General features: G+C 48.6%; 1 protein-coding gene across 1 annotated transcript in view; it reads left to right on the top strand.

The window, feature by feature from the left end:
* Positions 1-5,718: 5,718 nt before the first annotated feature.
* tmem150b (transmembrane protein 150B) overlaps positions 5,719-26,864 on the top strand; it is a 34,783-nt gene continuing 13,637 nt past the window's right edge. The window contains exons 1-3 of the mRNA XM_085969669.1: positions 5,719-5,941; positions 13,353-13,412; positions 16,344-16,411. Coding sequence (XP_085825795.1) covers positions 5,793-5,941; positions 13,353-13,412; positions 16,344-16,411 — 277 coding nt within the window. The 5' untranslated portion in view covers positions 5,719-5,792. The remainder of the gene's footprint in view (positions 5,942-13,352; positions 13,413-16,343; positions 16,412-26,864) is intronic.

The raw sequence follows: 26,864 nt of genomic DNA, 5'->3' as shown, positions 1-26,864 counted from the left end.
ACCACCCATTTATAGTGCCCCTCTAACTCAAGTCTCGAAGACCACCCATTTATAGTGCCCCCCTAACTCAAGTCTCGAAGACCACCCATTTATAGTGCCCCCCTAACTCAAGTCTCGAAGACCACCCATTTATAGTGCCCCTTTAACTCAAGTCTCTAAGACCACCCATTGACAGTGCCCCTCTAACTCAAGTCTCTAAGACCACCTGTTTATAGTGCCCCTCTAACTCAAGTCTCTAAGACCACCTGTTTATAGTGCCCCTCTAACTCAAGTCTCTAAGACCACCCATTTATAGTGCCCCCTAACTCAAGTCTCGAAGACCACCCATTTATAGTGCCCCTCATATTAAGTCTCGAAGACCACCCATTTATAGTGCCCCTCTAACTCAAGTCTCGAAGACCACCCATTTATAGTGCCCCTTTAACTCTGGGCTCGAAGACCACCCATTTATAGTGCCCCTTTAACTCAAGCCTCGAAGACCACCCATTTATAGTGTCCCTCTAACTCAAGTCTCGAAGACCACCCATTTATAGTGCCCCTTTAACTCTGGGCTCGAAGACCACCCGTTTATAGTGCCCCTCATATCAAGTCTCAAAGACCACCCATTTATAGTGCCCCTCTAACTCAAGTCTCGAAGACCACCCGTTTATAGTGCCCCTCTAACTCATCTCGAAGACAACCCATTTATAGTGCCCCTTTAACTCTGGGCTCGAAGACCACCTATTTATAGTGCCCCTCTAACTCAAGTCTCGAAGACCACCCATTTATAGTGCCCCTTTAACTCAAGTCTCGAAGACCACCCATTTATAGTGCCCCTCTAACTCATCTCGAAGACCCCCTATATAGGGACTACTTGTTCAGGATGTTTTTTTACAGTTTTTCTCGGGATGTGGGCATCGCTGGCATGTATTACCTGCCCTGAGTTGCCCTGAGAAGGTGATGGTGGGCTTTCCCCTTAAACCGCTGCAGTCCGTGTGCTCGCACAACGGTGATAGGGAAGGAATTCGAGGATTTTGCCCCAGTGATGATGAAGAAATGGCGATAAATGTCAGGCTGATGTGTGACTTGGAGGGGAACTTGGAGGTGATGGTGTTCCTCTGACAGTGATAGGAGATTGACTCCCCTAATATTGATCCTAAAATCCTGAGAATATAATCTATGTAGGATGGTAACTTATTAATTTTTAAAACAAGGAAATTGATGCATTTTAATTCATGATTCTAAACCAACCCTGGTGACTTTGATTTCCCTCCTCCCCCAGCGTGGACTTATATATGGAGTAGGCTCATATCTGAGTATATACGGTAACTCTCCCTGAAGAAAGTTCAAGGCTGTCTAAATGGAAACTCTTTCTTCACACGTGTAGAGGTAAAGTGCACTCAAGGGATTGGTTTCATTCATTCCACTTTATTCACTTTGGAAAGAGGTGAGTGAGCTAAAGTTATATATTTATATATATATATATATATATATGTGAGCAGCAAATTAAACAGGAAATGTAATTTTTAAAAAAACTCAACGGGCTCCATTCTGGAAAATGCTAATTGGTAAAAGCGACCAGGAGATGCAGACCAGGGATCGATTCCCTGTCTGTGCTGAGTAAAACTGGCCTCAACTGGGGTGGATATAAGGTTGTCTCAATTTGCCTCCGTGCTCCCGCATTAAGGAGAGGTAAAGGAATACTAAAGAAAAAAAAAATCAATCCGGACTCCTGCTCCTGATTCACACGAGGAAAGGATCAGGCTTTGTGGTGAAGCCCCACTTGGTTGAACGTGCCAATTTAGATATTAATATTTATAATCACTTGAGCGAGGTACTGGAGGGTGCCTGTGGAATTTTACCCCAGTAAGGAGTCAATACTTCCAGGGGAGAAGGCAGAATATTGGTAAGTAAAATAAAAATCAATTTAAAGAGGAAATAACTTTTTTAAAAAATCAGATAGGATTTACAACTCTTATCTCAAACTGTTCTGGTATTTAGAGCATATGCGATTTCATCTAATACCCCATCCTGGATAACTAGTATATGTCTGAGAGTTAACCCCTTGTGAACTGAATGTAACTTCAAAGCAACATCAGAACATAACTTAACTCCGCAAAATATAGATAAGTAAAAAACTTGAGATGTGGCAGCTCCTTATAACCCACAGAATTAACTGGGGTCTTTAAATCTTTGCAGTCACCTGGCTTTCATATGGAGTGTGAAAGGGAAGTTCAGGAGCAATCTCCTCCCAGGATCACCACCCGAAATGTTTACTAAGGAGCTACTCAAAATAACTGCAAGCATTTTAGACTTTCTTGTCTTGTTTTTTGAACAAACAGGCCTGTTCACACGCTGTGCACGGTTGCTGTTTGTCCTGTTTAAGTATCCCTTGGTATCTTTTTGCTTCTGTATATTATTACACCCGTGAATAAATCCGACCAAGTAGTTTTAGCCTGTAAGCGCCGAGCTGGTGGTGTGTTAATTTCTGCTGTCGGAGGTGATGGTTGAAATGTATTTGGTGGGCACCCCATGCATTCCCCAGTAAGGAATACGCAGCAAAATATGTTAAACCTGGGCGTGCTAATTCTAATAAGAATTGGTGCAAGCTTTGTTTCATAAAGGAACCTCTGCTTGTGGAAATTGTAGTCTAGCCATGAACACAAGAGAACGTTGGAAAAAGCTTCCATGTTCCCGTGGAGAGAGACTCCAGCATCAAATGAGCTGTGCCAAAGGATAAATATAAACATTTTGGTCAAGTAAATATTTAGTGATTAAAAATAGTTAATATCCTGAATATGAACTCCTAAGCAACCGTATAACAGCCCGTGTTGGCATAGACAGCCTCTTGGCTAGTTCCTGGTTCAGTGCGTTGCAAGAGACTAGTAAGCAATGTGGCATTTAGTGGGGATAGGGCGGGGAGTAAAATAATATAAAAATTATGATTTAGTTATACAACTTTAGCTGCTTGAAAACCACGATTCATGATGTGTGAAGGTTTAGTGAAGAGCACGTGTATTTGTAATTCATTTTTTCCTGAAACGGTTTATTGAAAGAAAGGGGAGACTGTGGGATTTAAGAGGTCCCCTTGAATTACCGCCCCCTACCCCCAGCCTCCTTTCCAGAAGGTGATTCTGTGCAGTGTGTACGGCGCTGTGGGCTGCCGGCTGCTGTTCAGTATCTTGCTCAAGTGGCTGCTCTCCACGTGATGGTGTCGGGCTATTCGACCACGTAGGGCATCGCACCCGAGCCCTATCCCGCCCTGGGTCAAATGTGTGCGCTTTCCAGCATTGAGGCTATGAGTGCCTGGCTCACCACCACCTTTGCAAGGGCAACTAGGGATGGGCAATAAGTGCCGGCCTTGCCAGCGACACCCAGATCCTGTGAATGAATAAGTAAAATAAAAAACCTCACTTTGCCCCCAGCCCCAGTGCCGCTCTTCTGAAAGACCATGGGCTAAAAATTGCGTTGGGGTGCTAACTTCGCCGGGGCGCTAAAATTAGCGTCCCCGCGCTGGAAATTGAGTGGTTGCGCCCCAAGAGGGAAATGGGGCGCTACTGGAAGTGCCCCGCAGCCCTCTTGGGGCACTGTGAGTCAATATTGCGGCGTTATGTGCCGCAGCGCCACATGCTGCAGCACGTCACGCCGCGGTATTGCAGGCCTTCCTCCCCTTCTTAAAGGGGAGGGGCCTTGTGCAGCACGACCTGGGGCCCAGCTGGGCCCCCGGGGATCGGGAGTGCAGGCAAAAGAGCCCGGCACTCAAGAGAAGTGCCGGGCTCTTGGAGCGCAGCCAGCACTCCGCAGGGGGGGTGGGGGGCGTTTCAGGAGGTCTGGGACGGGAGCGCAGGCAGGTGCTGGCAGGCGGCCAGCAACAAAAATGGCCGCCCCGCACCTCGCCTTTAAATTGCGCCTCCCCGGCCGCAGGTACGCCCCCCTGACCCCGTCGGACATAGAGTCCGGCGGTAAGTCAGGGGGCGCTCCCAAAGATCGTGGCCGGGGCGTAAGCGGGGCGCTGCACACGCCAATGACATCATCGCCAGTGGCGCAGCGCCGCAAGGCGCTACCGGTTAGCGCCATCACTAACCTCCTGCTGAATTTTGCGGGAGGCGTGGGCAGTGCCGCGCCCGGGCGCTAGTTGGTTTGCGTCCTGTTAGCGCCCTCTTAAGGCGCTAAAGGGAGGCACAACCTACTGAATTTTTCCCCCCATCTGTATGAAGGGAAACCAACAAACACGATATGATTATGAATGTAACCATTTAGACTTGAACCTCTATCAAGAACAGGGTTTTCCAGGGCTAAAATTGAGCAATTGCTGAAGAGGATTCACCAGAACCCTTAATAATCTCAATCACTCTTTAAACCACGCCATGGGACGCAATAGACGATGGGAGAAATGGACTTACTTTAAATGTCAGGCTTGTTTGGGTTAAATTCTAGAAATAGCCTGCAATCCCAGTCAAAAGCTGATCTGTAAGCGGACAGCGACTACCTTAGTCAAGGGGCCACTGCCTCTGAAGGTTCCTTGTGTCAAGGCACACTTCACACAGATGCCTGCTTGAGGGCGATTCTACAGTATAGCGGTGGGTGGGTATGTTGTATTCCTTCCTCGTCCTTTTTGACTCGTCTGCAGCCTTTGACACGGTTGACCACTCCATCCTCCTCCAACACCTTTCCACCGTCGTCCAGCTGGGTGGGACTGCACTCGCCTGGTTCCATTCTTATCTATCTAATCGTAGCCAGAGAATCACCTGCAACGGCTTCTCTTCCCGCTCCTGCATCGTTACCTCTAGGGTCCCCCCAAATATCTATCCTCGCCCCCTCCTATTTCTCATCTACATGTTGCCCCTTGGCGACATCATCCGAAAACACAGCGTCAGTTTCCACATGTACGCTGATGACACCCAGCTCTACCTCACCACCTCTTCTCTCGACCTCTCCATGGTCTCTAAATTGTTAGACTGCTCGTCTGACATCCAGTTCTGGATGAGCAGAAATTTTCTCCAATTAAATATTGGGAAGACCGAAGCCATTGTTTTCGGTCCCCGCCACAAACTCCGTTCCCTCACCACCGACTCCATCCCTCTCCCTAACATCTGTCTGAGGCTGAATTACATTGTTCGCAACCTTGGTGTCATATTTGACCCTGAAATGATCTTCCGACCACATATTCGCAGCATAACAAAGACTGCCTATTTCCACCTCCGTAACATCGCCCGTCTCCGCCCCTGCCTCAGCTCATCCGCTGCTGAAACCCTCATCCATGCCTTTGTTACCTCTAGACTTGACTATTCCAACGCACTCCTGGCTGGCCTCCCACATTCCACCCTACGTAAACTTGAGGTCATCCAAAACTCGGCTGCCCGTCTCCTAACCCGCACCAAGTCCCGTTCGCCCATCACCCCTGTGCTTGCTGACCTACATTGACTCCCGGTTAAGCAGTGCCTCGATTTCAAAATTCTCATCCTTGTTTTCAAATCCCTCCGTGGCCTCACCACTTCCTATCTCTGTAATCTCCTTCAGCCCCACAACCCACCGAAATATCTGCGCTCCTCTAATTCTGCCCTCTTGAGCATCCCTGATTATAATCGCTCCACCATCGGTGGCCGTGCCTTCTGTTGCCTGGGCCCTAAGCTCTGGAATTCCCTCCCTAAACCTCTCCGCCTCGCTACCTCTCTTTCTTTCTTCAAGACGCTCCTTAAAACCTACCTCTTTGGCCAAGCTTTTGGTCACCTACTCTAATTTATCCTTATGTGGCTCGGTGTCAAATTTTTTGTCTTAAAATACTCCTGTGCAGCGCCTTGGGACATTTTACTATGTTAAAGGCGCTATATACATTACAATACATGTTGTTGTTCAGAGTAACCACTGTTTTTGCAATCTGTTCCAGACTGGGCAGAATGTGGGCGTGGGCACTACTCCCGATCTTGCTGGCGGTCACTGCGGCAGGAGGAATGTGGACCGTGTAAGTACGCATTGAGCACGAGCGTAGGTCATGTTTGCATACGTTGGAAACATTGTTCTCAGCTCCAGGCAAGATCAGAACCTGAAGCTCCAACGCACCAATCCCCCTTCCCGTTCACTCTCCTCATACAGGTAAAGCGACTCGGCAAGCTGCTGAATTGTTGCAACAACCCAACTGGATCACTAATAAAAAGAAAGAAAGACTTGCATTTATGCCTTTCGTGACATCCCAAAGCGCTTTACAGCCAATGAAGTACTTTTTGAAGTGTAGTCACTGTTGTAATGTAGGAAATACAACAGCCAATTGCGCACAGCAAGCTCCCACAAACATAAATGTGATAATGACCAGATAATCTGTTTTAGTGATGTTGGTTAAGGGATAAATATTGGCCAAACACCTGGGAGAACTCCCCTGCTGTTCTTCGAAATAGTGCCACGGGATCTTTTACGTCCACCTGAGAGAGCAGACGGGGCCTCGGTTTAACGTCTCATCCGAAAGACGGCACCTCCGACAGTGCAGCGCTCCCTCAGCACTGCACTGGGAGTGTCAGCCTAGATTGTTGTGCTCAAGTCTCTGGAGCGGGACTATGAACCCACAACCTTCTGACTCAGAGGTGAGGGTGCTGCCCACTGAGCCATGGCTGCCACTCCAGTGCGGTGCTGAAGGAATGTCCTTCAGGGAACCTGTCACCCCTACCCTAGTCTGGCCCACGTGTGTCTCCAGTCCCACTTTATGAGGTTGACTGGGCAGGATTTTCATTGGGCCGTGGAGGCGGGATTGGAGGCCTGTGGGGGGTTAAAATCTCAAAATCGGGGGGGGCACGAACCCATCCCGACCCCATCCTGACCCCAACCCGCCTCCATGCCAGTTTCAAAGGAGGCGGGTACCCGACCCGCGCTGGGAGCCGCCTCCCCGAGGCGGGAAGGGGATTAGTGCCAATTAACTGCCTGTTAACAGGTAGTTAACAGGCAGTTTTTAGCCTAATCCCTATTTTCATTGTTGAAATGTGGGATTCCCGACGGCTCCAAACCACGCCAAGTTAGCGAGGCGGGCCGTCGGGCTGAAGGGCTTGGAGGGGTCGAGATGTCCGGTGTTCAGGTGAGTGATGGGTGCATGAGTTCGAATGTAAGTGTGTTTGGTGTGTGTAAAGTGTTTAAAGAAGTTTTACTTACATGTACTTACCTTTACAGCCTTCCTTCCTTCGGGTCTCGGGAGTCCCTCATCTCACCGGCACAGAAAGCAGAATGGCCGCGAGCTGTCAAAATCTGCAGCATTCAGCTTTCTGTTCCGGAGAGATCTCTAAATCATCCTGAGAGGAAGGAATTAACTTGGAGTACAGATTGTCAGTGTTTGATAGCTTCAAACAGCTGTCAAACGCTGATATTTCATCTGTCAAAAGCTCTTGACAGATGAAATGTCAATCTGTGACGTCACCTGTTGCCGGGTGGCCCTTAATTGGCCTGCTGGGCGGGCTCAACAAGGTCAATCAAGGGAAAATTGTGTGGGTTGGCCACAACTCGATGGAGGCGGGACTACAACCCCGAAAGTTGTAGTCCCGCCTCCTACACGCCTCCTCAATGAAAATCCAGCCCATTATGTATTCCCTGCAACTAGGGATGGGCAATAAATGCTGCTTTGCCAGTGTTGCCCACATTCCAAGGACAAATTATATTTTAAGGAACCTTCCCATTCATTCCCCTTCTACAGAATTCCAACAGACCAAATCCCTTTCCATCACTCTCCTTATACAGAATCCCAACACCGGCTTGCAATTCCATTTAAATAGCCCCTTTAATGTAAGTAAACGCCCCAAGGCGCTTCACAGAAACGTAACCGAGCCAAAGCATTAGGACGGGTGACTAAAAGCTTGGTCAAAGACATGTGTTTTTTAAGCAGTGTCTTAAAGGAGGAGAACGAGGCAGAGAGGTGCAGGGAGGGAATTCCAAAGTTGCGGGGCCGAAAGGGCTGAAGGCACGGCCGCCAGCGGTGGGTTAAAGGGAGTGGGGGTTGTATAAGAGGCTGGGGTCAAAGGTACAGAGAGTTCACGGCGCTTCGTAGGGCTGGTGGTTGCAAAGATAGGGAGGGGCGAGGCCATAAATACTGCACTGAAGTGTCAGCCTGGTGCAACCTTCTGACTCAGCAAGGGCGCTGCCACTGATCCAAGGCTGAAACTTAAGGCAGTAACATAAGAAATAGGAGCAGGAGTCGGCCATTTGGCCCTTTGAGCCTGGTCCGCCATTCAATAAGATCATGGCTGATCTTCTACCTCATCTCCACTTTCCTGCACAATCCTCATATCCCTTGATTCCTCAATATTCAAAAATCTATCGATCTCTGTCTTGAATGTACTCAACGACTGAGCCTCCACAGCCCTCTGGGGTAGAGAATTCCAAAGATTCACCACCCTCTGAGTGAAGACATTTCTCCTCATCTCAGCCTTAAATGGCCGACCCCTTATCCTGAGACACTGACCTTTGGTTCTAGACTCCCCAGCCAGGGAGAAGCTCAGAGAAAGATCGTTTTAAGGCTTCAAGAAAAGTGAAAAATAAAAAGGAATTTATTGCTGCTCTGTATCCTTCTGAGCTGAGCCCCTTGAGCTGGGACTGAGAGGGCGAACGGCCAACAACAATGGATATTTCCACACTCTATGGCAATACTTTAACAGTGGGAGGGGGAGAGCGCTCAAGTTTGGCTTGAACATGAACATCTTCCTTCAGCCAGTAGCCTCCCTTCTGGTCATTAGCCAGTTCATACTCTATCTGTACCATGCACGATGGGTGGTGACTGTGATCTGCAACTGATTATCACTGAAAGGCTGAGAATAAAAAGAAAGACATGCATTTATATAACGCCTTTCATGACTTCAGGATGCCCCAAAGCGCTTCACAGCCAATGAAGTACTTTTTGAAGTGTGGTCACTGTTGTAATGTAGGAAATGCGGCATCCAATTTGCGCACAGCAAGCTCCCGCAATCAGCAATGTGATAATGACCAGATAATCTGTTTTTAGTGATGTTGGTTGAGGGATAAATATTGGCCAGGACACCGGGGAGAACTCCCCTGCTCTTCTTCGAAATAGTGCCGTGGGAACTTTTACGTCCACCTGAGAGAGCAGACGGGGCCTTGGTTTAACGTCTCATCCGAAAGACGGCACCTCCGGCAGTGCAGCACTCCCTCAGCACTGCACTGGAGTGTCAGCCTGGATTTCTGTGCTCATGTCTCTGGAGTGGGACTTGAACCCACAACCTTCTGACTCAGAGGCAAGGGTGCTACCCACTGAGTCACGGCTAACATGAGGAGGAGAATTTGGCAGGACTTGCTGCATCTCTTTTGGTAAAGCATAGAAGAGTTTGGACAACGTGACTGAAAGGTCCTAGGCCCAGGTGGCCTTTAATCTGAGCTGAGCCCAAATCACAGCCAGATACCGGTAGTGATATTATTAAAACACCTCAGAGCGTAAGGGTAGCAGAAGGTAGCACTCCTGCCCCTTATCGTTACCCTGCTGCAAACTGATGGAATTAAGCCCGGGAAACCTGTCAACTTCCTTTACCTAGGCTGACTTGGGGAGGTAACCGTGGAATTGCACTTTAGCTTGATTCAGGACTGCTGTGGAGGAAACTGGGATAAAAGGCAAAAATAAAGCGAGGCTGAAAGATGCTTCTCAGAGAGGTTGGGGGAACCTCACATCATAGACCATTTTTAAAAAATTTGTTCATGGGATGTGGGCGTCACTGGCAAGGCCAGCATTTATTGCCCATCCCTAATTACCCTCGAGAAGGTGGTGGTGAGCCGCCTTCTTGAACCGCTGCAGTCCGTGTGGTGAAGGTGCTCCCACAGTGCTGTTAGGGAGGGAGTTCCAGGATTTTGACCCGGCGATGATGAAGGATCGGCCGATATATTTCCAAGTCAAGATGTTGTGTGACTTGGAGGGGAACTTGGAGGTGGTGGTGTTCCCATGTATCTAATGCCCTTGTCCTTCTCGGTGGTAGAGCTCAAGGGTTTGGGAGGTGCTGTTAAAGAAGCCTTGGTGAGTTGCTGCAGTGCATCTTGTAGATGGTACACACTGCAGCCATGGTGCGCCGGTGGTGGAGGTATTGTGTTCCATTCTAGTCACACTGCCACAAAACCCATTTTGCAAACATTGGTGAGTGTTCAGAGAAGAACAACAAGACTGATCCCAAATGTTAGGCCTCGATTTTAAAATTCTCATCCTTGTTTTCAAATCCCTGGCCTCATCCCCTCACTATCTCTGTAACCTCCTCCAGCCCCACAACCCTCCGAGATCTCTGTGCTTTTCCAGTTCTGGCCTCTTGCGCCTCCCCGATGTTCTTTGCTCCACCATTGGTGGCCGTGCCTTCAGCCGTCTAGACCCTAAGCTCTGGAATTCCCTCCCTAAGCCTCTCCGCCTCTCCACTTCTCTTTTCTCCATTAAGATGTTCCTTACAACCAACCTCTTTGACCTGTCCTAATACCTCCTTTGGTGGCTCGGTGTCAACTTTTGTTTGATACTCGCTCCTGTGAAACGTCTTGGGACGTTTTACTATGTTAAACGCGCTATATAAATGCAAGTTGTCGTTAAGGCTATGAGGTGAGCTTTAGCTGTAGCAGTCTAGCTAGAAGCTGATAGTTGGGGGACGGGTTGGGAGTGTTGAAGTATAGAAAATATTAATCGGTATAGATAGAATAGGACTGTAAAGTAAGACAGAGGGCACAAATTTAAATAAGTGAGAAATAATTTTAAACCAGATATTAGGCGGAGACTCTTTTCTTAACGAGCGAGACATGTTTGGCAAAATCTGCCAGGTGCAAGGGCGGTGAGGCGACTACGTTTGCTACATTGAAGGTGGATGCTGTAATGAGAGAACGAGGATAGTGGAGCGATAAGCTGGCATTGGCTGAAATGGGACTTTCTCATCCTTAGTTCTCACCTTTGCTTTCAGAGGTCACTGCACTTCAAACATGATTCATCGTGGGAAGGACTTTGAAATTATTAAATCTGATAACGTGCTATATATATGTTGGAATTAATATTGTTTAGGGTTTTATATGAGACGCCAGATGCTGAGTTACCCAGCCTAAATTGGACACAAATCAAAAGGATCAAAGTCAAATCATCTGCCAACAAGGAAGACAGTTCCTCAAAGCTTGAGATACCACTTACAGGAAACTGTTTCTTTATCCAGCACCGACGGGACCGGTGTGGTGCCGGTTCATCAAAAATCCGGATTACAGAGAGGTATACTTACCAAGGTACGAGAGCCCCGTACACGGCCACAGATCCAGGAGTCCCTGTTGCATGGCAACAGGTGCAGGAACCCCGGTTACACGGCCACAGATCCAGGAGTCCCTGTTGCATGGCAACAGGTGCAGGAACCCCGGTTACACGGCCACTAATATGAAGTAAAACTTACCTGAACCTACTCCTGAATTTTGCCGGTTAAGAGAGATTTCCGGTTATTTAGGTGTCGGTAAAAAGAGAGTTTCCTGTATCTACCTCCGAATTATCAAAGTTTGTAGATGTGATCTACATTGTCTCCTGGTTAAGCAACGCCTCGATTTCAAAATTCTCATCCTTCTTTTCATCCCTCCATGGCCTCGCCCCTCCCTATCTCTGTAACCTCCTCCAGCCCTACAAACCTGCCCCCCCCACCGAGATATCTGCGCTCCTCCAATTCTGGCCTCTTGAGCATCCCCTGATTATAATCGCTCAACCATAGGCGGCTGTGCCTTCTGTTGCCTGGGCCCCAAGCTCTGGAATTCCCTCCCTGAACCTCTCCGCCTCTCTACCTCTCTTCCCTCCTTTAAGACGTTCCTTAAAACCTACCCCTGACCAAGCATCTGCCCCAATTTCTGCTTATGTGGCTCGGTGTCAAATGTTTGTTTTATAGCACTCCTGTGAAGCGCCTTGGGACGTTTTACTACAGTAAAGGCGATATATAAATACAAATTGTTTTTGTTGTTGTAATGTTGTATCAAAAACAAGGATGATTATATCAGTCAAATATACCATTACAACACAACAGTTTCATTCACAATCACTCCGGCCCACCACTAACTGGGTTCAGTTAAATATAACAGAGAATTGGATTCATAATTAAAGCACCACAGGAAATACTGTGGACGTTATTTTAATTCATAGTAAGATTTCATCACCTTAGTCTAGGGGCAGTTTAGTCTCAAAGTCTTCTCTTTTCCTAAAAAAAAATGATGCCGATTCCATCTCAGTTTGAAGTCCTCAACAATTCTTTGCTCTCTGACTTGTGAGAACTCCTCTCTTGTGTCAGGGGGCGATCTTAACCCTACTCGCTCGGCAGAAGCCTGGCGGGCGGGCGGTTAAAATCACCCCCCTGGCTCTTACCTGTCCGAAAACCGCCATGATCCCAACATCTGCAATTTTAACCTGCTCTCCTGAGCAGGCGGCGAGGACAGGCGCCCGGAGCCAACAGGGGTCCTTCTTTACCTATGCGTGTTGCGGCCTGATGACATCATTGAGACCCGGCTGTAATTTTAACTCAGGCCTGAGCGGGGAATACACCTGGAGTTAAAATCGGGGCCATTCTTATATTCTGAGAACCTGGGCAACTGTTAGATTACTCCTATCCCACACCTCTAGTATTCTCAATATATTTCTGCTATTTAAGGTCCTATTTCATATCCTCACATTCTCCTAAGCTCTTGCCTTCTCCCCCAGCTGATCGCCACCGTTCCATTGTATTCAATAAAGACTTCAGTACTAGCTTCGACAGCAATAAGACTAACAAAACCCAACTCCTAAACAAATTAACACTACTAAAAAAAAAACTAAACGATCCCGCGGCACCATTTCAAAGAGCAGGACGGGAGTTCTCCCCGGTGTCCTGGGGCCAATATTTATCCCTCAATCAACATCACTAAAAACAGATGGTCCGGTCATTATCAGATTGCTGTTTGTGGGAGCTTGCTGTGCGCAAATCGGCTGCCGCGTTTCCTACATTACAACAGCGACTCCACTTCAAAAAGTGCTTTGTTGGCTGTAAAGCGCTTTGGGACATCCTGAGGTCGTGAAAGGCGCTATGTAAATGCAAGTCTTTCTTTTAAAACAGAATTGGTTTCTTCCTCCTTTTTGGAACTCCTGCTTGTATATTAATACCCAAACACTTTCCTACGGTAGTTTAATTATTGTCGAGGATTGCCTTGAACCTTTGGATTCTGCTGACTCCTCGTGATTGCCACCAACAAATTATACCTGATTCGCAATTGCGTCGTCATGACGATCAGCATCTCTTTCACAGTCAGCAATTCGATCAATCCCCAGTTTATAGTTCAACGCTATCTTGTCTGGTTCATTTATTGTCTTGTTTTATCTGGCCAAAGGCCAATATCAGCCACCCCATTTAACACCGCACTTATTTTTGATTGTAACTTTGCTGCAGGTACGGAATAGCGGTGGCAAATGGATCTGTGAACATCACAGCGGAGTTCCCCTACATCAGGTGATTTGGGAATTGCTGAAAGATGCGCTCTGCAAATCTTACAAGATATTGTATTGTTGCTCTCACTTAAAAGCCTAGAAAAGCAAGGTGTGTCAGACTGTTCGGGCTGGATTTTTACCAGTCCTAAGGAGGCGGGTCTGGAGGCGGGACTGCTGGGAAAATCCAAAAGAATGGGAGCGGGTCCCGAACCCGCTCCCAACCCGCCTCCAACCAATCTTCCTGGGAGTCGGGTCCCCAATTTGCATAGGGACTCAACTCCTAAGGGCGGGAAGAGGATTATAGCCACTTAACCACCTATTAACAGGTAGTTAACAGGCAGTTAAGAGGCTTTTTCCCATTTTGAGACTTCTGCTGCGGGCTTCCCGACGTCGGGGAACCCCGCCAGGGTAAGTGAGGCGTGCTGTGGGTCTGTTGTAATGTTTGTGTATAGGTGACAGCTGCAGAAGTGGTGTGAAGGATGCAATGGGACACTGGTGAGTATCAGAGGTAAGGAAATGTTGGGAAAGTCATTTTTAATGTGTTTAGATTTTTCTGTAGGTGACAAGCTTTGAAGTGTTTGTGTGGCCTCACCTCATTGGGAGAAGTGACAGATCACTTCTGTACCCTCACCTGCAGCTGCCATCTGTTTTATCCTAAGGAGTCATTGGAGAGCCTGGTTGCAAGGGCTCACCTTTGTACAGTAATTTTCAGTGTTTGACAGCACCCAATGCTGTCAAACACTGTCAAATCGTCTGTCAAAAATAAATGGCTCACGTCCCTTTAAGAAAACCGGCAGATGATGCGTCATCAATTGACATCATCTGACACTGGCTTACCCTTAATTGGCCAGCAAGCCCGCAGGGCGGGGCTTAACAAGGCCAATCAGGGGAAAATAGTGTTGGTGCCTTGGACGTCGCTGGGGGCAGGACTAGAACCCGGAAGGCAGCAGTCCTGCCCCCAACTCGTCTCGGTGAGTAACATCCAGCCATAGGCATCAACACCACTGTCGTACTGCTTTCCCAGCAGAGTGACTGTCGTACTGCTTCCTCCAGCAGAGTGACTGTCATACTGCTTTCCCAGCAGAGTGACTGTCGTACTGATTCCCCCAGCAGAGTGACTGTCATACTGCTTTCCCAGCAGAATGACTGTCGCACTGCTCCCCCAGCAGAGTGACTGTCGCACTGCTTCCCCCAGCAGAGTGACTGTCGTACTGCTTTCCCAGCAGAGTGACTGTCGCATTGCTTCCCAGCAGAGTGACTGTCGCACTGCTTCCCAGCAGAGTGACTGTCGCACTGCTTCCCCCAGCAGAGTGACTGTTGCACCGCTCCCCCAGCAGAGTGACTGTCGCACTGCTTTCCCAGCAGAGTGACTGTTGTACTGCTTTCCCAGCAGAGTGACTGTCGCATTACTCCCCAGCAGAGGACTGTCGCACCGCTCACCAGTAGAGTGACTGTCGCATTGCTCACCAGCAGAGTGACTGTCACACCGCTCACCAGCAGAGTGACTGTTGCCTTGCTTCCCCCAGCAGAGTGACTGTCACATTGCTCCGCAGCAGAGTGACTGTCGCACTGCTTTCCCAGCAGAGTGACTGTCGCATTGCTCACCAGCAGAGTGACTGTCGGATTGCTCACCAGCAGAGTGACTGTCGCATTGCTCCCCCAGCAGAGTGACTGTCGCATTGCTTTCCCAGCAGAGTGACTGTCGCACCGCTCCCCCAGCAGAGTGACTGTCGCATTGCTTTCCCAGCAGAGTGACTGTCGCACCACTCCCCCAGCAGAGTGACTGTCGCACCGCTTTCCCAGCAGAGTGACTGTTGCATCGCTTCCTAGCAGAGTGACTGTCGTACTGCTTTCCCAGCAGAGTGACTGTCGCATTGCTTCCCAGCAGAGTGACTGTCGCATTGCTCACCAGCAGAGTGACTGTTGCATTGCTCCCCAGCAGAGTGACTGTCGCATTGCTCCCCAGCAGAGTGACTGTCGCATTGCTCACCAGCAGAGTGACTGTCGCATTGCTCACCAGCAGAGTGACTGTCGCATTGCTCACCAGCAGAGTGACTGTCGCATTGCTCCCCCAGCAGAGTGACTGTCGCATTGCTCACCAGCAGAGTGACTGTCTCATTGCTCCCCCAGCAGAGTGACTGTCGCATTGCTCACCAGCAGAGTGACTGTCGGATTGCTCCTAATGTACTGTGCACAGTTCGTGTCTCCGTATTACAAAAAGCTTAGAGAAGCACGGGAGAAAGTTCAGAAAAGATTTACAAGGATGATACCCGAACTGCGAGGGTACAACTAGCAGGAAGGATTGAACAGGCTGGGGCTCTTTTCTCTGGTCAAGAGAAGACTGAGGGGCGACCCGATCGAGGCCTTTAAAATTGTGAAGTGGTTTGATAGGGTAGACGTAGAGAAGATGCTTCCACTTGTGGGAGAGTCCAAACCGAGGGCAATAAACAACGTCCCCGCTAAGCTGCGCGGCCACGTGTCCGCACAGTGGTCTGGAGGTCTGGTGCAGGCCGCTCACCAGCTTTTCAATGGAAGAAACCGCCCATGCGCGAAAATTCGAACGGGCCGCAGCCAGTTAAAGGGACCGCGCACCCAAAAAAATAAATGAGAGGGAACATTGGCCATAAATATAAGGTAGTCACCAATAAATCCGATAAAGAAATCAGGAGAAACTTCTTTATTCAGAATGTGGAACTCGCCACCACAAGGGGCGGTTGAGGCGAATAGTTTAGATGCATTTAAGGGGGAAGCTAGATAAACGCATGAGGGAGAAATAAGTAGAAGGATACGCTGATAGGGTGAGATGAAGTAAGGTGGGAGGAGGCTCGTGTGGAGCACAAACACCGACATGGACCAGTTGGGCCAATGGCCTGTTTCTGTGCATGTAAATTCAATGTAATTCTACGTAATGTAAGTTACAGCTGAGTGATAAAAGCTTGTGTTCTCTCTTCAGTGTCTGTGGGGCAGAACCTCCCCAGAGCTGCATTTTTGGCCAAATCATGAACATCGGGGCATTTCTGGGTGAGTAGGCCTCCGACGCCATCTCCAATTGTGTTTTCTTTGAGGGCTGAGAATGACGGGGGGGGGGGGTTGGGGGGTGGGGTGCTGCAGTCGGAGAAATATTTGGATTGCACCCGATGAAGGCAAGTTACCGCCCCAAGGTTCGGTGAGTAAATCCCTCGCCCGGTATGAAACAGTTTATAAAGGGCGCGGGCTCAATCTCCGGTCAGTGCTGGGCCATCCAATGTCAGTAGTGGGCCAGCGGGCCTGGCTGGGGTCGCCAACTCTGGTTGGCCGTATTCCTGGAGCTTTCGTCACATGACCTCCCGCCTCCAACCGCCCCGTCCCCCCCACCACAACTCCCGCCATTGGTCGCCCGACATGTCCATCTTTGCAACGCCCCGCCTTCCCAACCAATCGGAAAGAGAACAGACTCTTCATTACCTAATTGGATGGTACTTGACTGTCAGTCAAACAGCCTTTTTTTTCCCCATCTCCAATATTTATTATAACTAATAAACATAAGTATTCAAAGAAAATGTAAAAGAACACACCATTTTTTTAACGCCCCTGTGATTTATCTCCGGGGTTTGATCGTGGCAGTCTCCTGGAGATTAATCTTCAATTGCTAGAGACTCCAGGCCAGTCCTGGAGGGTTGGCAGGCCTAGCTGGGTACAGGAAACTCTTTTATATCTGGCACAGACAGGACCAGCGTGGTGCCTGTAGTGTATGTGCCTTTAAGTCAGAACTACTTTTACAGCTCCTGTATACTGTAGTACCGGCAGTGACCACACTGGTATATAAGCTTTGCGCATGCCTCTGTACCCCCAGCCTAGAGACTACCCTCCTCCAGTAAAGACCTGTTTATTGTTAATGTACAGCATCCGTGTGATTATTTAATAATAGCATATCCACTGAACCACGGATCCAACAGTGGCGACGAGTGTCGATTCGAATCTAACTGCAACGTAAAAAAAAATAGTCGAGGCCAGGAACACGGGCGTCGACCACGAGCAACCGCCCAGCAGTCAGGCAGAGATTGAACTTCGCAGGGGAGGCTGTGGAGAGCCGGGCTTGGTTCCCCAGCCACGACGAGCAGCAAGAGACAGACGACAGGTCCAGCGCAGACCCTTCCCGAGCAGCGGTGGCTGGAACTGACCGACGGCGGAGAGAAAGCCGAGCAGTGTCGACGGGGTAAGGCAGAGGGTGAAGAGCGCAGGGCGCAGCCGGGGGTTGAACACCGAGCGGCGTTGAGAAAAAGAAAACAAACCGGAGAGAGAGAGGGTAAAGAAACAGCCGGGTTCTAGACTGAGCGGCGTCGAAAAATATAAAAAGAAGAACGTGCAGAGCACAGCCAGGGCTCACAGGCTGAACAGGGTCCACGGGGCGAAGAAGGGCGAGTGCGGGAAGGAAGGAAAGTGCGGGAGCCGCCATTTTGTGCCAGCAGAGAAGAAGGGGAAGCACGGGAGGCGCCATTGTGACAGTTAACTCACACCCAAGGATGCCGAAGAGTGGCAGTATCTCTACGTTCGACAATGAAGTCGAAGATTGGGCGACATATGTGGAATGTATTGAGGTGTACTGCAGGGCGAATGAAGTGCCAGATGCTAATAAAGCACTGGTTCTGTTTAATTCCATGGGTGCAAAAACTCATGGGTTACTGTGAAATCTAATAACCCCAGAGAAGCCGGTAAACAAGAATTTTGAAAGCATAGCACGGTGGCATAGTGGTTAGCACTGTTGCCTCACAGTGCCAGGGACCCGGGTTCGAATCCGGCCTCGGGTGACTGTCTGTGTGGAGTTTGCACATTCTCCCCGTGTTTGCGTGGGTTTTCTCCGGGTGCTCCGGTTTCCTCCCACAGTCCAAAGATGTGCGGGGTTAGGTTGATTGGCTATGATAAAAATTGACCCTTAGTGTTAGGGGGATTAAATACGTGGGGTTACGGGGATCGGGTGGGATATGTGTCGGTGCAGGCTCGATGGGCCGAAATGGCCTCTATCTGTACTGTGAGGTTTCTGTGATTCTGTGATTTCTGTGAAATCCTACAGGACCACTTAAACCCCACACCGCTGCTGATAGCAGAACGATTTAAGTTCCATAAAAGGAACCAACACAAAGACGAAAGCAATGCTGAGTACCTAACGGAACTGCGCAAGCTATCGAAACACTGCCAGTTTGGAGCGGGACTAGCAGATACGTTAAGGGACAAGTTTGTGTGTGGGCTACAAAGTGAAGGAACCCAGAAACGGCTTCTATCAGAAAAGGACCTTACGCTTTCAGTATGGCAGTATCACACGAAGCAGCCGCAAGGGGCGCTGCAGAGATACAACGGAGATCGCAAGAATATGGCACCAATGAAATGTCCTATGGAACAGGGAAGTGCTATCGCTGCGGCAGAACAACACATGACCAGAAAGATTGTTGGTTCAAGGACCAAGTGTGCAGACAGTGTGGGAAAGCAGGGCACATAGCAAGAGTCTGCAAGTCTGGGAAGAAAACCAACAGTAAGAAATCTCCACAGGAGAAGTACAAAAAGGTACACCAGGTGATGGACAGTGGTTCAGATGAACAGAAAAGTGACACAGACTCCGGAAGCAAGGAGCTGGGTTGTCTGAAACTACATAAGGTAACAGAAATGGAGGATCACCAGACTATCTGGGTTACACTCAAGATAGACGGAGTCCAAGTGAAAATGGAATTGGACACAGGGTCAGCTCTAACAGTCATAAATCAAAGAGACTACAAGCGGCTATTTTCACACATACCCTTGAAAGCTACAGAGATTGTCTTGAAGACGTATACGGGGCAAAAAGTCTACCCCAAAGGAAAAATAAGGGTGAAAGTGACATATAAAGGCCAGGAAATACCTAAAATGGATATATATGTATTGCCAAATGGAGGACCACCACTGCTAGGATGTGAATGGATCCGGAAGATACAATTAGATTGGCATTCCATACAGGCACTGAAGGTTGAGGCCAAAAAGGATGACGACGTCACACCTGGACGACTGTCAAAAATGCTAACTGACACAAAAGAAGTGTTCCAGGAGGGACTAGGAACACTAAAAGGAATAACAGCAACGATTAAAATAGAGGAAAATGCAAGCCCAAAGTTTCTGAAGGCCAGACCAGTGCCTTATGTGATCAGACCAGCTGTTGAAGCAGAGCTGGAAGGGTTGGAACGTTCAGGAGTACTGTCCAAAGTGGACTGGAGCGAGTGGGCTACACCCATCGTTCCTGTAATGAAGAGGTCGTTGAGTAATACGCCTGGGGAACCAAAGAAGGTCCGCATCTGTGGGGATTTTAAGGTGACAGTGAACCCAGTCCTTCACACGGTGCAATATCCGCTTCCACGAATTGAGGATATTTTCGCCTCGCTATCTGGAGGTAAACGCTTCACCAAAATTGATCTAGCCCAGGCGTACTTGCAAATGGAGGTAGAAGAAGCTTCGAAAAGGTCTCTATCAATGCAACCGGCTGGTGTTTGGAGTAGCCTCGGCTCCGGCTATCTGGCAAAGGGCGATGGATCAGATCCTGCAAGGGATTCCAGGGACCCAGTGTTATTTGGATGACACCTTGGTCACGGGCGAAAATGACGGTGATCACCTCGCCAACTTGGAGAAGGTGCTCACCAGATTAAAGGAGCATGGGCTACGAGCTAATCGCCACAAGTGCGAGTTTTTCCAGAAACAGATCTCGTATTGCGGCCACGTCATCGATGAAGAGGGGTTACACAAGTCCCCTGACAAGATTGAGGCAGTAGTCAAGGCTCCAGCACCGGAAAATGTGTCACAACTGAGGTCGTTCCTCGGGCTGGTAAACTACTACCACAAGTTCTTACCAAATTTGTCGACGGTATTACACCCACTGAACATCCTACTGCAAACAGGGGTACCATGGAAGTGGGATGACGATCGTAGATGAGCTGTCCAGAAGTGTAAAGAATTGATCACATCAAAAGAGGTGTTGGCCCATTTCAACCCAGCACTACCAATTCGTTTGGCATGTGATGCATCACCCTATGGTATTGGAGCGGTGCTGTCGCACAAATTCCCAGACGGGTTGGAGAGGCCAGTAGCCTTTGCGTCTCGGTCACTAACCTCAGCCGAGCGCAACTACGCCCAGATTGACAGGGAGGCCCTCAGCCTAGTATGGGGAGTAAAAAAAATTCAACCACTATCTGCATGGGCAGAAGTTCACCTTGCTGACTGACCACCAACCACTTGTCTCCATCTTTGATCCTAAGAAGGGCGTTCCAGTGATGACTGCACAGCGGTTACAAAGATGGTCCCTGTTTCTCGGGGCGAATCAATATGAAATAGAATATAAAGGCACGAAACAGCATGGAACTCTGATGGGCTATCGCGCCTGCCACTGCCTACTGTGGAGGAAGCACCAGCAGTGGACCCTATCGAGATATTTTATTCGTCAATAATTGAACGATTGCCAGTAACAAACGCGGATATAGAGAAGGAGACCCGCAATGATCCGACGCTATCACGGGTATATGAATTGACGGTGAGGGGATGGCCAACACATGGCGACTCACTGTTGCCAGCATTCTCATCCAGAAGAGAACAGCTGTCAGTGTGCCAGGGGACAGTGATGTGTGGATCCAGAGTGGTGATTCCACCCAAGTTAAGGGAGAGAGTGCTAAATGAGCTACATGAAGGTCATCTGGGGGGAGTGAAAATGAAAAGCCTTGCTTGGGCTTATGTGTGGTGGCCGGGAATCGATCAACAAATCGAAGACCTAACTAAGAGCTGCTTAGGATGCCAGAAGGTCCAAAATGCACCACCACATGCCCCTCTACACCCATGGGAGTGGCCCTCCTCTCCATGGCAACGGATGCATATTGATTTCGCTGGTCCATCCATGGACTCAATGTTCTTAATAGCAGTGGATGCTCATTCAAAGTGGCCTGAGGTGATAAAAATGTCTTCAACCACTACAGAGAAAACGATTGCAGTCCTACGGACCATGTTTGCCAGAAACGGACCAAACGCAGATTGGGTGACCGCTTTGCGGAACACCTCCGTTCAGTCTGTAAGGGTGACCCCGAGCTTCCGGTCGCCTGTCATTTTAATTCACCGCTCCATTCCCACTCGGACCTCACCGTCCTTGGCCTCTTGTATTGTTCCACGGAAGCTCAACGTAAACTCGAGGAACAGCACCTCATGTAAAGTCTGTGGGTTGTTTAGTTAATTAATGCACAGACTCCAAGAGTAACTTAAAACAGGACTTTACTATTCGAAGGTCAGGGCGAATCTGCCCAATAACTCCTGGCACAACACTTATATACTGGTGTGGTCACTGTCAGTATTACTGTATACAGAAGCCAAACAAAGTAGTGCCACACCTAAAATAGTTCTCTTAAAGGTGAACGGTTACATACAATAGTTCTCTTAAAGGTAGACAGGTACATACACTACAATCCTCCCTTTTTAGCTTACAACATACTTATTCCCCATTAAACATAACATATAATCAACTTCATGTAAAACAATTCACAGATATAGTCTCCGCGGGAAACAGTTCACAGATTCAGTCTCTGCGGGAACAGTTCACAGATTCAGTCTCTGGTCTTGACTCGGTCCGAACAACATCTCTGTGGTGTAGCCGGTTCACATTTCTAGCGTGACTCATCCAATAGTCTTTCCCTTGGCTTAACAGCTTGAACTTCCGTCCTGCTGAACCAGCAGTGCTGACTTTTACAAACAGCTGGACTGCCTTGGTAATTTTTCCTACTTTCCAACTGATTTGGCCCCCTTCGTAGGGCCCACGTGCATGATCTGATAGAAGTGATAATGATTTAGATGGTTATCGTCTTCTGCTTCGTCTTTTTCTTTTCTGCTTCTTGGAGACTCTCGGAGCTCCCTTATCCGCTGCCAGCTGTAGCGCCACCATCTCCCTATGTTCCTTAGACTTTAAGTGCTTCATCCTGATTTCTGCACTTTGGGAGTTTTCATCACAAGCTGGGCAGACCAAGTCATCGTAATATTCCGTGTCACTCAACAGGTCATGGTAATATTCGGTGTCGTCCTGAGCTAGTCTAGCGAGAGGGCCTGCTACTTCTTCCGTACCCAACTGGACGTTAGCCGACTGTTGTTCCCTCCCTAGACATCTTTCCTGAAGAGACTTCTTCATGCGTTCATATTCATCCCGCTCTTCCTGGGTTTCCTGCAAATCCTTCACTAATGACCTCGTTTGTGATTTCAACACTTCCCCTTCCCTCGGGGATTGATTGATCAGGCTATTCAATCCTTCTACTGGAGCAGCTGTTTCAACATCCTGCTGTTCACATTGACGTGATTCAGCGTACTTTTGGCATCCCTGTAAAATCTGTGTTGCAACCTCAGCTATTTCCATAACTTTTGAGAGCTCCGAACTCCTTCCCTTTGAAGATTGAAGCTCGTGTTCAGATTGTTCCCATTGTAGAGTCTTGTCCTTCAGCATATGAAGGAGTTGGCTGACCGTTAACTCTTCCACGGGAACACTGTGGGTCAGAGTCTTCTCCATTTCATCCACCTTTTCCTCCAATGCTTTCACCTTCTTTTCCTCTTGTACTTTGGCTTCCAGCGCTCGGAGAAGTTGCGCATTGATGCTCTCTAGCTCATGTTCAGAGGCCATTCTTACAGTCTCTGTGTTTCTTACAGTTCCCTTTTCTTCCACTGAACGGATTCCCAGTTGAATCTGTTCTTCAAGTTGTTGAATCTCGGTCATTGCCACCCCATATTTGTCTTGGGTTTCCTTTAATATTTTTATGAGTTCTTGTACATCTTGTCTTTCATGTTCTGCCATGTCTTTCACCTCTAATTTCTCATCTATGGATGGAACTTCTACCGATGAGTCTGCCTTGGCCTTGAGCTCATCGAGAATTTCCTGCAGCCTTTGGACTTCTTGCTCATGTTCAACCTTCAGTTGCTCATATGCTTCCACTGAAACTAGCTTTTCGGAGGTTGCCGAGTTAACCCCTTCCAGAATTGTAGCCTGGGCCTGTTCATACTGTTCTTTCAACTTCTCACACTCTGCTTGTAAGGAGTCGTAGAGAAGAACTGGAATAAAATCCTGGCTTCCTGAAGATTCCTCTTCATTTGCTTCTTCCTGCAAATATTCTAACTCCTGAACAGCATAAGGGAGATGTGATCGGTAATTGGTCACGATGGCTCTATGGTCGCTCTCTGCTTGAGCTAGCTGCTTCTGTTGTCTTTCCAGATTCTCCCATTCGGTGTCATAGAACTTTTTCATTGTTTTCATCTCTTGTACGAGACGGTAACTCAATTGTTCTAATTGTTGTCGTAATTTGAAATAAGTTTGAGTCCGAGCTCGGTGTTCTTCCGTCATGGATATGTCCGTAACTTGAACAGGCTCAGAATTTTCTGTCAAACTAGGTTGTCGTTGTTCGGTGGAGTTCTGCTCTGAAACTTTGTTCTTCTCTGGAGCATAAGCCTTTATGCATGCCTTCGTTTTTCCAACCTTCGTCGGCAAGTCCATTTCAGCCTTGTCTTTCATATTTGGGTTGGTCTTATCGTCATCCGTTTCAGAATCTGAGCTGATTGTCTGCACCGAGTCCTCACTCATTATGGCTTTTAGATAGTGCCATTCCATGTCTATTTTCTTGATCCACTCCCGTCCTAGAAGTGGTGGTCCTCCCTCATGTAGTACGTATAAGTTCATTCTTGGGTGTTCTTTACCCCTATCTCTCACTTTGACTCTTATCTTTCCCATGGGGTATACTTTATGCCCCGTGTATGTCTGCAATACGAACTTGGTATCTCTTAAGGGTATATGTGAGAATAGCCGGTGGTAATCCCTTCGATTTATGACTGATAGAGCTGATCCAGTGTCCAACTCCATTTTCACTTGGATTCCAGCTATTTTTAGCATGACCCAGATAGTTTGTAGGTCAGCTTCCTTACTCACATTGTGAATTCTCAGACTACCCAGCTCCTGGCCGTTTGGGTCTGAGTCTGAATTCTGTTCGTCTGAACTCTTCTCAGCCACCTTGTGCACCTTGTTGTACTTTTCCTGTGATGGCTTCCTTTGGTTGTTGGTCCTTTGGTTGTTGGTCTTCTTCCCTGACCGGCATACCTTAGCTATGTGACCCAGTTTGCCACATTTCCTACATTCCTGGTTCTTAAACCAGCATTGGTTCTGGTCGTGTGTTGTCTTCCCACAACGATAGCATTTTGTTGTTGTCGAGGTAATTTGATCCACACTTAGTGCTGCTGTCTTTAGCTGCATTTCCGCAGTTCCCTTCGCTGCGGCTTCGTGCGATGCTGCAATAAGGACAGCCCTGTCAAGTGTAAGGTCGTTCTCTTCGAGTAGTCGCTTTTGCGTTCCTTCCTTTGCCAACCCGCACACGAACTTGTCTCGCAATGCCTCTGTTAGATTCCCTCCAAACTGGCAGTATTTCGCTAGTCTATGCAGTTCGACCAAGTATTCTGCGTTGCTTTCGTCTTTCCGTTGCGTTCTCGCATAGAATTTGAATCGTTCCGCCAACATCAACGGTGTGGGGTTCAAGTGATCCTTCAGAACAGTCACAATATCATCGAAAGTCTGATCCGTCGGTTTAGCTGGTGCTAGTAGATGCTTCAAGAGCTCGTATGTCTTCGCGCCCATCGAGTTTAGCAAGGTTATAGCTTTGTCATCTTCTTCTATTTTATTGGCCTCACAATAGATCTCAATGCGTTCCACATATGTGGCCCAGTCTTCTACCTCGGCATTAAAATCGTTGATGTTACCACGCTTAGGCATCTTCCTCTCTTTCTGATAACACCCCGAATTATTTCTTTAACTTATTTTTTTTTCTAAGATGGCGGTTTTCCCGCGAAAATGGCGGTTTCCCGCGCTTATCTTCTCTCCCCGCCCACTTCAATGGCGGTTTCCCGCTTCTGTCTTCTTCCCCGCCTAATGGCGGCTTCCCGCGTTTCTTCCCTAGCGGGAGGGGTACACTTTCCCCCACAGGCGACGGCCGCTGGCTTTCGGGTTCACAGCCTGCGCGTCGGCTTCAGTGCTTTCCCTTTTCTCGGCAAGGCAACCGGCGCTGGGTACACCCCGTTGACGGCGAACAGGTTCAGCCGCTGGGCTGGCTCTCGCTCAGTTCCCCTTGCTCGGGCTCGGTCTCTCTCCCGCTCTCTCGGCTCTACCGGCGCTGGGTACACCCCGTTGACGGAGAACAGTTCCAGCCGCTGGACTGGCTCTCGCGCAGTCTCCCTTGGTTGGCTCTGCCTCTCCCGCTCGCTCGGCTCCCAAACGCCTCTCCCAGCCGTCTCGCAGTCCGGTGCTTCCCTCCCCGGCTGCGGCTGAGTTTTTATATCTTCCCGCGCCTACGCTCCCGGTCGCAGCGCTTCGTGGCTTCGGTCGCTGCCCGGCCTTTTTCGCCGGTCGCGGTCTAGCTGTCTCACGACGCCGTTGCGTCCCCAGCCTGTCTGTACCGCGGCTTCCTTGCTCCACGCTGCCCCAGTCTCAGCGCCTCTGGGCCCGACTTCTGTCCGGCTCCTTTCCCCCTCGACCGTGGTCGAGTGCACCGCCCTTATCCTCCGGTTATTCTTTTTACTTTCCCTTACTCACAGTCATCGTGGCCGCCTTGCTTCTCGTGCTGATCGGCTCACTCCTCACCGTGGCAGAAGGGACAGTCAGTGCCTGTTGCTGATGGAAGTCTTTGTCTCTAAATTCTTCCTCCTTTCTAGTTCTGCAGCCTTGAGTTTTCTCCCAGCAGAACGACGAGGGCGGTTGCCTCTTCTCGACGCTTGTTAACTGCTTCGGACGTATTGTTGCCGCAGGGTACGATCGGACTCGTCGCCACTGTAAAGTCTGTGGGTTGTTTAGTTAATTAATGCACAGACTCCAAGAGTAACTTAAAACAGGACTTTACTATTCGAAGGTCAGGGCGAATCTGCCCAATAACTCCTGGCACAACACTTATATACTGGTGTGGTCACCGTCGGTATTACCGTATACAGAAGCCAAACAAAGTAGTGCCACACCTAAAATAGTTCTCTTAAAGGTGAACGGTTACATACAATAGTTCTCTTAAAGGTAGACGGGTACATACACTACACCTCATCTTCCGATTAGGCACTCTGCAGCCTTCCGGACTCAATATCGAGTTCAACAATTTCAGATCATAAGCTCGGCCCCCATTTCATTTTTTCTTGTAATTTTTCCACTCCTTTTCCCCCCCCCCCTTTCCTTTTGTTTCTCTCTCACACCTGGCAGCTATCTTTTGCCCTGCCAGTACACTTTACACCTAATCTCAGCCTATTACCATCTCGTCTAGCTTCTAATCTCTTTTACTTCTTTTGTTTCTTTTATCCTTTTGTCCGATCGCAGCCCTGCCTTCGATCTTGTTTCTTTTCTTTCCAGTTTTGAAGAAGGGTTCGACCCGAAACGTCAACTCAAATTTCTCTCCACGGATGTTGCCTGACCTGCTGAGTTTTTCCAGCATTTTCTGTTGTTATTTCGGAT

The sequence above is a fragment of the Somniosus microcephalus genome, chromosome 28, assembly GCF_052327205.1.
Source record: "Somniosus microcephalus isolate GS21.2 chromosome 28, FLI_Smic_1.0, whole genome shotgun sequence".
NCBI lineage: Eukaryota > Metazoa > Chordata > Chondrichthyes > Squaliformes > Somniosidae > Somniosus > Somniosus microcephalus.
The sequence above is the reverse complement of the archived record's forward strand: the minus strand, read 5'-3'. Positions and strand labels throughout refer to the sequence as shown.